At 41.8% G+C, this 16,211-nt stretch overlaps 1 protein-coding gene across 1 annotated transcript in view; it reads left to right on the top strand.

Annotated features, from left to right (window-relative positions):
* ARSB (arylsulfatase B) overlaps nt 1–16,211 on the top strand; it is a 166,652-nt gene that overhangs the window by 147,491 nt on the left and 2,950 nt on the right. Inside the window, exon 7 of the mRNA XM_045897092.3 lies at nt 15,647–15,769. Coding sequence (XP_045753048.1) covers nt 15,647–15,769 — 123 coding nt within the window. The remainder of the gene's footprint in view (nt 1–15,646; nt 15,770–16,211) is intronic.

Genomic DNA, 16,211 nt, shown 5'->3' with positions numbered 1-16,211 from the left:
CATTTTTTTCTTCCTTATCCAAAAAAACTGTGCTCAGAGCCTAGACACGTCTTTCCTGCACACTGGAATATGAACAGTACAACACAGGAAGAGAGAGGCCTTCAGCAAGGCACTTTGGAACATGAGGCTTTGCGGTTGGGATTTCACTAGATGCCATGGAGGGGGGCGGGGGAGGCTTTCTCCTTTCATCCCCCGCCAGAAAACAGACAATCCAGCCTGGTTCATGCTCATCATCTTAATCACAAGCTGAAGAGGAATATTTTTGGTTAGTTTCCCTTTTTTTATATATACACAGTGCCTATTTATAGCTATTTGCTAACAGACTCTACCAATTACTTTAAAAACTTGTATTTAGAGAGAGACGAACCAAACACGTGAATGCAGAGCAGAGCCATAGTTCTGCCTTGGATTAGCCTGTTGTGGGGCAGGTCAAAATAGAGATGGTAGTTGGCACATGATGACGTCAGAACTGGACATGATCATCTGTTAGGACGTTAATTGGGGGATGATTAGAGAAAAGGCACGCTCTTCTGTCTTGTCTGTGTTATTACAAGCTTGCTGGATCCCGTGTGCATGTTTATTCTGGGCACTGTGTGTCGCAAGCCCAGTGCAACTGCTGTCTCCACAGTCATCTCTGACATCCTCTTTGCCACATCCAGTGCTCTTTCCCTGCGTTCTCGGACTTTCCTTCTCTCTGACAGTAACCATTTCCTCCAGGGAGTATTTCCTGTGGCTTCTGAGGCATTTTTCCAGTCTCACTCCTCTTCCTCAGTCTTTCCGCGGCTCCTCCCCTCTGCTTTGCCTTTCAAATGTTGGTTCTCTCCAGGGTTCCATACTCCACCCCTTTGTCTTCTCATTCCACATGTTTCTACCACTGTCACTACAACAGGAGGATGTGGAGATAAGGCACCCAGCTTGGGGGAGGGGGGTCCGGGATTTGGCCATGTGTAGGCTACATGAGGGAGGAGCTTTCTTTTTTTTTTTTTTTAAGATTTTATTTATTTTATTTTTGAGACAGAGAGAGAGTGAATCTGTACAAGCAGGGGGAGCAGCAGGCAGAGGGAGAAGCCTGCTCCCCACCGAGCAGGCAGCCCGATGCGGGGCTCGATCCCAGGACCCTGAGATCATGACCTGAGCCGAAGGCAGATGCTCAACCGACTGAGCCACCCAGGCGCCCCTGACGAGGAGCTTTCTATAAAGCTTCTTATGGGCAGATACACAGGATTTCTCTGCCTGCCACCGCTACCCCTCCCCCTGGGCACAGGCTGAAGAAAGGCACGGTGGCTCATGGGGGCCCCGGAAAGGAGATGGAGCCAGAGAGAGTATCTGTCCTGTTGTCCAGGGGGGAGGGGGGAGGGGCAAGCTGAAGCGGTTGAGGCTGTGTTGATGATGAAGGCCAGAAGCAGAAGAGGGATGTCCAATTCCCTGTCTACAAATGCAGGATTGCAAGGTGATTGAGGGGCAGCACGTGCGTTCGAGGCCAGACGGCTGGGCTCCAGCCCCATGGTGGCCTGGGCAGGTCAGCGTGGGTTAGAGGCACGGGCAGTTGGACAGAATGAAGAGCCATCTGGGTAGGAGATAAGATTTTGGAGCCTAGGATACCCAGAGGAGTGTTGAGAATTGAACTCTAAAACATTTTAGAGATGAACAGAGAAAGAAGAAAAAGCAAAGGCGGCTAAAAAGCAGTCTCAGGTAGAAATAAGAACCAGCCCTGATCGAGCACTGTCTCTGTGCCAGGCATTGTGCTTAAGTGCTTTGCATGCATGTCCTCATTTAGAGACCGCAAAGGAGGAAGACGTCATAAGGAGAAGAAAATTTCAAGAAGACAGACACGCCCCCCTCCCTGGATCATCTCTGTCACACGTTATCTGTCCTGTTCATCCTGTCCTTTAGAGCCCAGCTCAGTGAGCACTGCTTTCCTGATCCTTCCAGGCAGTTTGTATCTCCTCTGGAATCACCTGGCACTTTGTACATTTTATTCACTCAGCCCACAAATGTTTATTCCCCGTTTTAGAGTTTATGGTGTTTAATGACATTATTTTATTATTATCTTCTGGACTCTAGTTTATTCATTCTAAAGACTTAGGATCTAGCACGTGGAGTGATCACCAAAATAAATATTTGTTTAATAGGCAAATGAATCAGCAATATAAAATAGTACATTTATTCAAGATTCGGTTTGAACCAAAGTATGAGAAGCTCTCTCGAAAACACGTTTCAGATAGATACTGCTACACTTCCTGGGACAATCGGGGGCTGAGGATTCACTGAATGCTGGTTTCCTGTTGTTTGGGTTTCCAGTGCCCCATTGACACTCGGATGCTAGATATTAACCCACTGTTGGAGTTCCCTCTAACCCAGGCACACACACTCTCTGAATACTCATTATGCATAATTCAATAATGATTAACATTTGAATTCTGTCTAGGCTGAGCAAGCCACATCAAAGCTCCTTTTTCATTAGGACTTTTAAAATATCAAATATGGACTGAATGAATAAGTGTTGGAGAAACTGACTTTGTAAACTGAAAATTGTAAGCCCAGATTCATTTGAAATATGTCATGTGGAGGGCATATGTAAAAATTATGAGCATTTTGATTTTTCCCTTGTAGGTAATAAATAACATCTGTAGTATTCCTCCTCACCTTTTTCTGATTAGCTTTATGTCTGGCATATTTTCCCCAACACTCCTGTTTCGTGTTGCAAGGATTTCGCCAGGGAGAGACAGGATTCTAAAGTAGTGTGGGTGTAACAGAAGACTTGCAGCAATCAAGTGTAAGCGAACCTTTAAGGCTCCTCAGGCCTCTCCATGTTACCTTTCCTGGGGGGCGCACAAGAGCTGCATAGGCCCTAAGGGATGGGAGTACCCCTGAAGGGCAAACAGCACGTGGCCCACAAGCCAGCTCCACCGCACTCCAGGGCTGGCGTGGCTCCCTAGGGCCCCTCGCTCCGCACCTGTGCCCACGTGGGGGCATCCTGCAGAGCGGCCTGCACCACTGGCTTTCACCCCGGGGTCCGTGGAGCCCGAGGGGTCCTCTGGGAACTGCTGACGGCCAATCCAGGTGGAGGTTGGACAACTCTGCTTTTAGCTGTTTTGTATGACGAGCAGCTGCATACCGTTTGTTTGGAGGGAAGCGCCGTGTCAAGACGGTTGCAAGCGTAGTAGGGGCTGCTGCTGAAGATGGGGGTTTCGGGTCACTGAAGCTGACAGCCAGCCAGGCAGCCAGTGTTGGGCAGGCTGAGCCTGCCAGGAGGCCAGTGCTGAGCTTGCCGGGCTCAGGGAGCTGTAGTTAAGTCCTGAGGTGACTGTGGGCATGTCGGCTGAGCCCAGTGGACCGCCAGAATTGGGAATCCCTGCTCTATTTCACCCTGTTTTCACAATGTTAACCAGACATCTCGTTTAGCATACATAACTTAGGTGGTATTGCCATGTTGTTTTTTTCCACACAATTTTCTTTTTTCATTCATTTTAAAACCACTTTATTATTTTTTTAAAGATTTTTATTTTTTTGAAAGAGAGAGAGAGAGTGCACGTGTGTGCACAGGGGCAGAGACAGAGGGAGAGGGAGAGGGACAAGCAGACTCCACACTGAGCACAGAGCCTGACTCGGGGCTCGATCTCATGACCCTGAGATCATGACCTGAGCTGAAATCAAGAGTCAGATGCTGAACTGACTGAGCTGCCCACATGCCCTTTCCTGAGACAAACCACTTTATTAGGATATGATTGACATACAGAAAGCTGTGCATATTTAATATTTACAACTTGATGAGTTTTGAGACCATTGCCACAATCTGTGTCATATACAAACTCCAGAAGTTTCCTTACACCCTGTTATTATTATTTTCTTATGTGTATATGTGTATATAGGTGTGATAAGAACACTTAACATAAGATCTATCCTCTTAGCAAGTTTTTAAAGACACAATATAATATTAACTGTGGTCACTGTGCTCTACAGTAGGATTCTAGGACTTATTCATCTTACATAACTGAAACCCTGTGCCCTTTCACTGCCCCATTTCCCCGTTCCCTCGTCCCCACGGTTTTCTAATAATATCTCGTTCCTGTGGTAGCTGGTCCAGGTTTCATGGTTGTTACAGGTTTGGGCAGCTGACCATACCTTGATTTTGATGGCTGTCAATCAAAGGCCATAGGTTAAACCTAAATTGAAGTGATTTATTTCAATTGGTCAATTAGTTTATCCATGTACCCAGTCGTATGGCAACTGCTGTGGGAATTCAAGAGACTTGTATTTTTATACTTACAATGAATGCAGAGAACGCTCACCACCCCCAGGATCTCATTCCATCCTCACAATTGTCCTGTAAGGTAGGCATTATTTTTCTCCTCATTTTACATATAGGAAAACAGGAATTCAGAGTGGCTAAATGACTTAATGGATTATTCATTCTAAAGGCTATTAAAATGCACAGTGGTTTCTCAGGGTTCCTTCTCAGAACTAGCGAGTAATAATAATAGTATAAGGAATGCTGCTGGTAAATTCCTAACCATTCTGTAAACCCCAGCTTGCAAGCTGCTGGAGCCATACCTACAGCCAGTAGGGGCTGTTTCCATCTCTGAAAATTGAGTAAAAGTTTCAGTAAAGCATCAGCTCAGAGTGTGGGGTTCTAGCTCTTGTTTTCTTGGGAACTACTTTTAGAGAAAAACTTGTATTTTTAGATCTAGAATGACTTTCAAAACAAGAGTCAAGGCAACAATGAACACATTTGCATCTGGGTACATAAGTCCTTACCAGACAGCGAGATGAGAGGCAGCTGTGGCCTGAGCCCACAGTTTTCAGGACATGTCAAGCCATGAGCAGACTAGAGATCTGACCCACATGTGCGCCCAGAGCGCCCATCCAGATGGAGCCCAAATGCGCTGAGGGGGACGTTCAGGCCATGGGCAGTGGAGCTCAGACCAGCTGACACAGTAAGGACCTCAGTGACTTGAACTGCCCTTTGATTTGGGGCTCCTTTGAACTTTTCTTGGATTGAGCCATGAGGAAATTGGCCAGCCAGTCAAATGTTGAGCATAAACAAAACTTTGGTGTTTTAATAACGACGCACATTTGGCTCATGTAATAAACTAACACATTTGCCTGTTCATTAAAAAAGACAACCTGACAGGATTCCATATTTAAAAATACCTTGGGGGCGCCTGGGTGGCTCAGTCGTAAAGCGTCTGCCTTCGGCTCAGGTCATGATCCCGGGGTCCTGGGATCGAGCTCCGTGTCGGGCTCCCTGCTCCGCGGGAAGCCTGCTTCTCCCTCTCCCACTCCCCCTGCTTGTGTTCCCTCTCTCGCTGTATCTCTCTCTGTCAAATAAATAAATAAATAAAAATCTTTAAAAAATATATATATACCTTGATCACCAAATATCTGGGAAAGCTGGGGTTTTCCCCACTTAGCCCAAGTGAGTATGTTTTGCTCAAAGTACAAGTGCATATGCTGTAAAAGTCCAAAGATGGCCTCTCAGCATCAAGAGAATAAAATGGGTCATTAGAGGTAGAATAAACTTTTAGGCTGGTCTTTGTAAATTATAAACGTGATCAAAAACAGAAAGGGCTCAGTAGAAATGAAGGACAGCCCATGCAGCAGGGCAGAAAAGGGACTAAAGCCTAAAGTAGCAAATTAAAGCTTCACTGTTAATGCTTTCTCCCCCTAACCCTGTTCAAACTCCAGAACATATGTGTAGGGGAGCAAATATAGGTCCTCTCCAGACCTAGACCGGAGGCGTGGTTTGTTTGGTTAGGATTTTAGCTTAGGGTGTCTTTTTTTTTTTTTTTTTTTTTTCTGGTGTAATAATGACTTCTGCCTACTTTTCTCCTCTTTATAAGGTCTTCAGTAAAAGAGGATATAAAAGAAAAAAACTTATATTGGTAATAGCTGCCATTCGGTGACCATCATTACTAGCCATTATTACCTATTTCATAGAGTTCTTGCAAGGATTAAATGAGTTAATATACATAGAACACTTAACAGCATTCTGTAAGCATGTAGTGAGTGCTTCTAAGTATGAGCATTATTACCTTTAATGTTGACAATGGTAATACAACATACCAGATACTGTGCTAAGCACTGGATATGCCTTCTCTCACCTGCTATTACTATATTACCTTTATATAGTAAACTGAGGCATGGGGAGTTAGGAGAGTTGCCCAAGATTGCACAACTCGTATGAAAACCATTTATTGTGCATTTACTATCTGCCGGATGTAGTGCTAATGAGCGTTTCCAGTGTATCCACACATTTAGGCCACACAGCAGTCCTGTGAAATAGATGATATTATCCTCATTTTGCAGATGAGGGAATGTAGGTCTAGGGAGATCAGCTAACCCCTAAGCTCACACAGCCAGTGAATAATGGAGCTGAGATTCGAAGCCAAGCAATCCTGCCCCAGAAGGGCCCGCTGTGTCCTGCCGTGTGCTGTGGCCTTCTGGGAGACGGGTGGTCAGGGGCCTCACTGCAATCACAGGCCCTCTCCTCCTCCTGATTATCATCCCTTGCTGTACTTTCCTCAGACTCACAACATTAACTCTTCCCAAGCCGCATTCTCCAGCCACACCCAACGCATACTTGAACAACATCCCAGAGAAGAAGAGACCCAGACCATCCCCTTCACCCGTGTGCACTGATGCCTGGGACTCCTCCCTACCCTGCCTTATTTTGTCTAGCCATGAAAACTTTGTTTTCTACGAACTTTCCTCTTATTTGCAAGTCAGCTAACATGTTTATTTTATTTAAGCCTTGTACAGTTAAAAGCCTCAAGGGTTATACATCAAAATGTTAACAGCAGCTAATAAATTTAGAGATAGTTTAAATTTTCCTGTTCATACGTTTTTGTGTTTCCAACTTACATACAAGAAACATAGAAATTACGTAGAAAAATAATGTATTTTATAAAATAGAGTCCTAGGCTGTATTGGACAGTGTTTCCAAAGAGTGATGAGGATGCATTCATTGTACAGTCAAGAGAACAAGGTTGCCTTTCATGAACACCAGAAGATCAGAAGTATCCCCTGGCACTGCTCAGTCCCTTTCCCATTGGATGAGTCCATCACCCACCACTAATTAGTATCTTTCCAATTGTCATTTAGCTGCAGACCCTTTTTTCAAACAAAAATGTAGAGAAGTATAATATATTTAGCAAACACTACAAATTCTTCCTTAAGGGTTAACCAACACTGAGGGAAATGAAGACAGGGAACTGGACCCTGCCCCTAACTCACTATCCCATCTAAAGACAACTCCTGAGGTGCTTCTGGAACCCCTTCTGCTCTGGAGAACACATTCTCCACTGAAAACCATGGACCCACCTCATTCTAGAAGCCGAGCTCCTTCAGGTTTCCAGATTATGTAAGATAATGATTTCCTTCATTTGCCCGAAAATGTTTTGCTCATCCCCTTTTTTATATCCAACATCAGTACCATGACTGGTCCATCTTATAACCGAGTATGTCTGTCTGGCCAGAAAGCTCTATCTCAGAGGTGGCTGTCAGCTCCAAAGGAAAGGAGAAAGATTTTTTATGTTGTTCTTCTCTTTGAACCCCTAATTTCTGCCCAGAGGTTAGCAAATCCAGTGTCCTTTTCTCCTCTGTCCAGCAGCTTGCATGACTCTCGGAATATGCTAAGAACCATTGAAGTTTACACTCTAAAGGGGTGAATTGTGTCATATGTCAATTATATCTTAATAAAGGTCTTAGAAAAAGAAGTTTAATTTTAAAAAATACTTAAATTCCTCTTGTGCCTCCCTGTTGATGAGAAGAAAAGGGACAGTTCCTCAGGCTGGCTTTTCACCCTTCCTGAGGCTGTTTCACGCCTGTACCAGCCACGTGGCCTAAGCCTCCAGCAGCACTTGCCTCCCTGTCCTTCAGAGGCTCTCCATCACTGAGACTGCTTCTCTTATTCTTCGGGCTCAAAGTACCTTCTTCACCTTCTGTTGGTCCAATTTGCAGTCATCTGCTGTTTCAGCAGTGCTCGTCATTGATGTGCCTGGGCACTGGGTAAGGCCTCGGGGTTATAGGGCTAAATCAGACCCAGGCCGTACCTTACATTGTGTTATGCTGGAAGAGGGGTGGAGTGGTGGATAACAAAAACGTGCATCCTTCAGGTCCTGCCTAAAGTCCCGCTTTCTTTATCTATCTTCCTGTGTGCCTCAGCCTGTATCAACTTCTTCCTACTGTGATCTTTTATAATATTTACTGTCTGACCTTAATGATATTCTTCCTGATGTTGTTTATTCAACCACTTTATATGTAATATCTTCCTAATTCATTTGTATGATTGCAAATACACAGCTCCCTTGCATATGGTTTTCTATTGCAGCGGTAACAAATTATCACAAAGTTTGTGGCTTAAAAGAACACAGACGTATTGTCTGACAGTTTTGTTGGTCAAAAGTGCAATATGGGTCTCACAGGGCTAAGGTCAAGGTTTCAGAAGTGCTATATTCCCTTCCATAGGGTCTAGTACAGAATCCATTTCCTTTGCCTTTTCCAGGCTCTGGGGCCTCTCACATTCCTTAGCTCATGGCCCCTCCTCCACCTGCAAAGTCAGCAACACTGCCTCTCAGACCCATCTCCCTCTGACCAAAGTCAGGAAAGAGTCCCTGCTTTTATGGACTCATGGTTAGACTGGGCCCACTCCAATAATAGGAGATAACCTCCACATTTCAGGTCCTTACCCTTAGATATATGTGCAAAGTTTCTTTTGCCTCTCTAAGGTAACATACCACAGGTTCCAGGGAAGTTAGGACATGGACATCTTTGGGAGTCACTGTCTTGCCTTTCACCCTGTTTTATACTTCTTTGTATTGCATATGAGATGGATGGAAAAAGAAAATATGCAAACACTAACAACAATGACGACAGCTAATAATCTGTACATCAGAGTAGACTAAAGGGGGAAGGAGTTGTTGGAAATAAAGAGAGGCTTCTCAAAATTATAAAAGGAGGAATCAGCCAGAAAATTATAATGTTTCCAAATGGGTAAGCACTTAATAATATAGTCTCAAAAAATAACAAAGCTTGGAGGAGAAATAAACAAATTCTCAGTCGCAGTAAGAAATTTTCTACATAATTCTCTCAGTAACTATTAGAACAAGCAAACAAACCAAAAAGTCAGTACAGATGTAAAACATTTGAACAGCATAGTTAACAAATTATGATATATATGGATCACTGCACCTAACAACTTGAGAATACATGTTTTGTTTTGTTTTGTTTTGTTTTTAAGTGAGAATGGAACATTATACAGTTGACCACATACTGGGCCATAAAGCAAGTGGAAACACATTTCAAAGGATTTAAATCATATACTGTACATCTGACATGACTCTAAAGTTAGAAGTTTATTTTTTAAAAATCCATGGATCTATTTTCTAATCGTAATGGAATTAAACTGGAATTAGTAACAAAAGGATAACAGGAAATTCTCAAATGTTTGGCCATTAAGAGATACACTTTTGAACAATCCATGAGTCAGAAAGGCAATTATAATGAAAATTTGAAAATATTTTGATCTGAATAACAAAGATGCATATTTAAAGCTTACATGATAAAAATAAATTGGTGCTTGGATGAAAATTTATAGTATTAAATGTATATATCAGAAATGAAAAAGTACTAAAAATTAATTACTTAGGAAGCTATAAATACAAGAGCCAATTAAGGGGTGCCTGGGTAGCTCAGTCAGTTAAGCATCTGACTCTTGATTTCAGCTCAGGTCATGATCTCAGGGTCATGAGATCGAGCCCCAAGTTGGGTTCTGTGCTGGTGTGGAGACTGCTCAAGATTCTCTCTCCTTGCTCCTTCTCTCTACCCACTACGTCCTCTCTCTCAAAAAAAGAAGAGCAAATTAAGCCAAAAGGAAACAGAGGGAAGGAAATAATAAAGAGAAGAGGCAAATTTATGAAATAGAAAACAAACATACTACAGAGAGGGACTACTAGGTAAAATGTTGGTTTGAAAAGACTAATAAAATCAATTAACCTTTAACAAAATTTATCATGGGAAAAAAAGTGGAAAATACACATTGCCAGTATCAGGAATGAAAAGATATTACTACAGATGCTACAGACATTAAAAAGATAATACAGAGATAAAAATTTGTATGAACTAAACAAATTCCCAATACACTTTACCAAACTAAGAAAAAGAGAAATAGAGGATCTGAAGAGTTTTATATCTGTTAAAGAAATTAAATTAATAAATAACCTGCCCACAAAGAAAATTCTAGGCCCCCATTGTTTTACAAATGAACTCCTACAATGGGACGCCTGGGTGGCTCAGTCGGTTAAGCGTCTGCCTTCGGCGCAGGTCATGATCCCAGGGTCCTGGGATCGAGTCCCGCATCGGGCTCCCTGCTCCGCGGGGAGCCTGCTTCTCCCTCTGCCTCTGTCTCTCTCTCTGTCTCTCATGAATAAATAAATAAAATCTTTAAAAAAAAAACAAAAAAAACAAATGAACTCCTACAAATATTTAGGAAGTAACATCCATCTTACACATACTCTTCAGGGAACACATCCAGTTCCTTTTATAGGACCAATATAACCTTGACTCAAAAACATGACAATATTTCAAGAAAAAAATTAATAGAGCAATTTGTCTTAAGCGTAAGTGCAAAAACCCTAAAATAAATGTGAATCCAGGAAATATAATCAATCCCAAACAAAATGTGAATCCAGCAATATATAAAAATGACAAGCTTCATGATGAAAAGGGGTTTATTCCATAAATGCGGGTTGGTTTAGCATTTAAGAATCAATAAATATAATTCATTGTGTTAAAAGATAAAAGAATAATTATGATATTTTCAGACGCAGAAGAAACATAGTAAAATTTAACATCCATTTATGATTAAAAAAAACTTAGTGAATTGGGAGTAGAAAGGATCTTCTTTGATAAAGCATAGCTACAAAAATTTTATATTGACATCATACTTAACAGTAAAATATTAAAAGCTTTTCACCTGAAATCAGGAATGAGATAGAAATTCTCACTTTCACTACTTTTATTCAAATTTATACTAGAGATTTTGTCCAGTGTCATAAGGTAAGAAAAAAAAAACTAAAATAAGATGGGGAGAAGCCAATGTCATTATTTGCAGGTGTCATGATAGGATGCATAGATATTCCAAGGACTCTATAAACAAAGGATTAGAATTAACAAATGAATTTTGCAAAGTCACTGGGAACAAGGTCAATATCTAAAAAAGCCAATTGTATTTTTATATGCAACATCCAGAGTATGAAATAAATTTTTATTTTTTATTTTTTATTTATTTATTTTTTAAAAGATTTTATTTATTTATTTGAGACAGAGAGAATGAGAGAGAGAGAGCACATGAGAGGGGGGAGGGTCAGAGGCAGAAGCAGGCACCCTGCCGAGCAGGGAGCCCGATGCGGGACTTGATCCAGGGACTCCAGGATCATGACCTGAGCCGAAGGCAGTCGCTTAACCAACTGAGCCACCCAGGCGCCCTGAAATAAATTTTTAAATGTTGTTTATAATAGTATTAGAACACATTAACCAAGTAGGAGTAAAACTAAGAAAAGACATATAAGACCTCTCCACAGAAAATCATAAACTGTTTTCAAGAGAACATACGGGGATCCACCACACTCATGAGTTATAAGTCTCAATATTTGAAGACAACAATACCCCCAAATTACTCCCTGGAGTCAATATCATCATAATCAATATCCCAGCAGCTAGTTTGTGAAATTTAACAAGTTACTCCTAAAATTTATATTGAAAATGCAAAAGGCCAATAATGATGAAATCAATCTGGAAGAACAACAAGGTTGGGGACTTATACTAGCAGATTGAAGAACATATTATAAATCTACAGTAATTAAAATAGTGTAGTATTAGCATAAGGATAGACAAATAGACCAGTGGGACAGAATAGAAACTCTAGATCTCAGCGGTCCAATGCAGTAGTCACTAGTCACATGTGGCAATTTACGTTTAAATTAATTTCCTCAGTTGCACTAACTGCATTTCACATGCCCAGTGGCCACGTGTAGCAAGTGATTGCTGCAATGGACAGCACAGATAGAGAACATTTCTGTCACTAAAGAAAGTTCTATTGGACCATGCTGCTTCAGAGACAGACTCACCATAAATGGAAATCAGATGTTTGACAAAGGTGTCCCTGAAGATGAGTAGAAAAGAACAGTCTTTTCAACAGTCTTGGTCAGATGATAGCCATCTTTGAAAAATGAATCTCGAGTCCTACCTCACTTCACACACAGCAGTCAGTTCCCTGTGGGTTCTGAGTCTAAATGCAAGAGGCTGTGGAACCTTCATGCAAGGGAGTAACATCCAGCAATGGAAATGAATGAAGTGCTGGGAACAGGCTGAACCTCAACACCAAGGGTGAATCTCACAAACATTATGAGATCACTTGGAGCCAGAAATAAAAAAGAACAAGCTGTATGGTTTCTGTTTACATGAAGTTCAAAAGCAGGCAGAAAGAACTCTACTGTTGGATAGCAGGTACCTTTGAAGGAGGGAGGTGACTGAAGGCTGCCCACACGGGCTTCTGAAGTCCCAGGAATGTCCTGTCTCTTGAGTGGGCTGTGTCTACAGGAGTGTCCAGTCTTCATCAGCATCTTCTGTGCACTTTTCTCTATGGGTGTTATTTAAAAATGTTTTTTAAAGCAACCCTTGGATTGACATGGAAAAAGAAAGATAATTCTTGCTGACTGAATGATTTTTAAAAATGAAGATTCTGTCTAAAATGTTTAGATAGGCAACAATTTTAAGTCTGAAAGTATCAGGTATAGGGTATGGAGAAAGGGAGATATTACTGGTTGGAGGGCCAATTAACATGTGTTGTAAAGTTGGAAAGGTGTGCACCTTGCAACCAGACAGTTTTGCTTCCAGACACGAATCCTAGAGAAACTCTCGCTCATGTGCACAAGGAGACATGGGCAACAGTGCTCACTGCAGGAGAGTTTATAATAGGGGAAAAAAAAGAATAATTGAAGGAACCAAAATGCCTAACAGAAAAATGGATAAATAAAATGTGATTTTTTTTATATAGTGAAATGTGATTTTTTTTATATAGTGAAAAAACAGTTAAAAGGACTATATGTATACACAAACATAATCACAGAGCTCTAAAAATACTGTAGTGGATGAAAAAAGCAAGTTGCAGAGTATGTTTAACATATATATCGACATTTTTAAAGTATACAACATGTCTAGATATTATTCTTTGATGCATGCATATGTCACTCAATTTTTAAATGGCGGCAGGATACACTGGGCACTGAAACCATGACAGCAGCAGCCTCGGGGTGGGGGGGAGGAGGCCGAGATTGAGGATGGGGAAAAATTGTCACATGGAAACTGTCCCTTCGTTTTCATTGTTCTGATTCCTTTTTTTTTTTTTAAGCAAGCATGACAAAATGTTAACATTCTAGGTGTTGAGTTGCAGGGTGTTAGATTATTCCTTGTAATTTTCTCTTTGTTTAATTTCTCAATAAGAAAAAAATAGAGTTGACATAATAGCACCTTCCGTCATTTAGTCTTAGACTTATTTATTGTTTAGGTATTTTATGTTCCTGTTTGTTTTAAGAAAAAAATGTATATAAATATGTTTAGCCAAGACATCTGAATTTCCTCTCTTTGTTTATGTTTGCAAAGCATACTTGTTTGATTTAACATTCTCTGGTATCGAAGTGTGTCCTTTGTGCAAGCTTGTGAGGAGTAAATCATGAGGGCTCACAGTCCCACCACAGTCTGTGTATTAAGAACGCATTTCCTACGATAGACATCCTCTGCGCCTCGATCTCGGCAAGCATCCGTTTGTATTGGAGCCAAAATATCCACAAGCAGGCAGAGAAGCAAGAAGTCAAAAGATCTGCTGTTTGGTGCTAATGATTTGTTGGTACTTGATTGTGAAGACTGAAGGTCTGAAACCACCGATGTTTATTGGCTCCGTCTCCAGTATGTCCCTCCAGGGTCATTTCCACAAGAATGACTGGAAGAACAGGACCCTGCCTTTTCCCCCACAAACAGTGCTTCCCGCAGGAAGCCGGTTCTGGCAGGGAGGAGGGTCAGAATCTTTATGACAGGATGGTGGACAGATGGGCCAGCCGCCATGGTGGACAGCGGACTGTTCCTGACAGCACACACACACACAGCTCTTAGCCCTTGGGCGGGTGGTCTGGCAGCCTTTGGAAATACACCCAAGGTGATTTGCTATGACCGTGTTTGAAAAGTTGACAGGTAAATGTGCACTGAAAACAGACTAGATATTTTATAGTTAGGCCCTAAATCGAGGCTTTTAAACATGCACAGGTATGACTGAGGTGGGGACTGCCATACCTTGTCCTCACAGATAGACCGGGTCTTTTTTTTTTTTTTTTTTAAGATTTTATTTATTTATTAGAGAGAGAGAGAGCACAGCGGGGTGAAGGGCAGAGGGCGAGGGAGAAGCAGACTCCCCACTGAGCAGGGAGCCCAACGGGGCTCAATTCCAAGACCCTGGGATCGTGACCTGAGCTGAAGGCAGACGCTTAACCGAATGAGCCACCCAGGCGCCCCCTCCACCAGGGTGTTTAACTAGAGTAGAACTCAGAACTGCACCTTACTCACTCTTGACAAGCAGGCCACAGAAGGAGTTATCCAAAAGAAGGAACTGAGCATGCTCATTTCAGATCTTTTGTCTGTCTGATTTTGGGGCCAGCCTGCCCCCAGGATATATGCAAGCACTCAGGTCTGCTCTCAGCTCTGAGGTAGCCCAGTGGGTGTCCAGCAAGATCAGTGATGAGTGGCTTAGGCTGTCTAAGTCAAGGGTCAGTTAGTAGAAAGGCCTCTCTGCCACAGATCTGAAGCTATCTTCTCTCCAATCAACTTTATCAGTAACAAAGGCAATATTTTTAGCTCCAGCCGTCTGGTCTCCACCTTTCAATTGGTTCCAAATTCAAGAAGGTGGGGGAGTAGGTACTATTAATTGCTTCCCTCAAAAACCTAATAGTCAATTAGTATAAGATCCCAAGATGATAAATTAAGGTAACCCAAGAATTTGTATACCAATTCATTCTTACACCCATAATTATCCTGTTTGAATAGTTAACTGAACATTTCTCAGTTACTTTTAGATTTCATCAGTGTGGCTAAACAAATAAATATAGTACTATTGATCGTGGCATGATTGAACTCTCATAGCTTGAGAGAGACTCCATTAAAATGTATATGTTATAATCTATTTCATTATCTACATAGGGATAAGTATATATATATATAGAAAATGTATCCATCTAATCTGATCATTTAACAGCAGAAAGAAAAGAGGCACACACAGAAAACAACCTACCCTGCTATAGCAGAACACTGTTCTACATAGGGCCAGCTGTACGTTGGCAGAACAGTGATTTTAAGGATGAATTAGTGTTCTAATCTCGTTGGGATTCCCTTTATATTTGTGGTGGTTTATGACTGATGTTTAATGGAACTATAGCTTTCTGTTTATATTTAATAGAAGACTCATTTCTGTGGTGGGATACACATTTACACTCCAGAGTTGAATAAAAGCTACCGTTCTACAAGGAGGATATTAAATGTTGATTTATAATGACACATTTCAATAACAGTGACCTAATGCTTCCACACTGTTTCTTCCCAGGTCCTGGGAAGAGCCTGGCTCCAGCAAAGGATGATTCTTCTCGTCCAGAACATTTCTCCTTCAACACATCTCTCCATGCTGCAATTAGACACAGGAATTGGAAACTTCTCACCGGCTACCCAGGTAGAATGCTGAGCATTTCCCCCCAGAACAGCGAGGAAAATTTTACCAAAGTGACAACTGCCTTTTGCAGAACATACCTCTGGGGCTGCTGAATGAGGAATGGTTTGATCTCCTGTCCTGACAAAAGAAGACTGAGAATTAACTGTAGGTGGGGGATGAAAGGAAGCAGTGTCACTCTAATGTGTCATGGAAAATAAGGATTTCAGAGATGTGTGGCTGCCGAGCACAGCACGTCTAGCTAGCAAGGAGAATCTCTGAAAGCTACATCCTCAACCAATTGTGTAGCTGAAGGAGGTGGTTGCTTCCCCTGAGCACATTCTCTAAAAATAACGTCTTTTACATACTTTTAAAATGTGGGGTGTGATGGCTAAGACTGTGATGCCGTTAAGCAGTGTTTATAATGATGACATTCTTGGCATTTGTGGCCAGACAATTCTTTGTC

Source organism: Mirounga angustirostris, unplaced genomic scaffold (genome assembly GCF_029215605.1).
Source record: "Mirounga angustirostris isolate CCGP_5_RB_7025 unplaced genomic scaffold, mMirAng1.0.hap1 SCAF_7, whole genome shotgun sequence".
Lineage (NCBI taxonomy): Eukaryota > Metazoa > Chordata > Mammalia > Carnivora > Phocidae > Mirounga > Mirounga angustirostris.
Note: the sequence above shows the minus strand (reverse complement) of the source record. Positions and strands in the feature narration are given on the sequence as shown.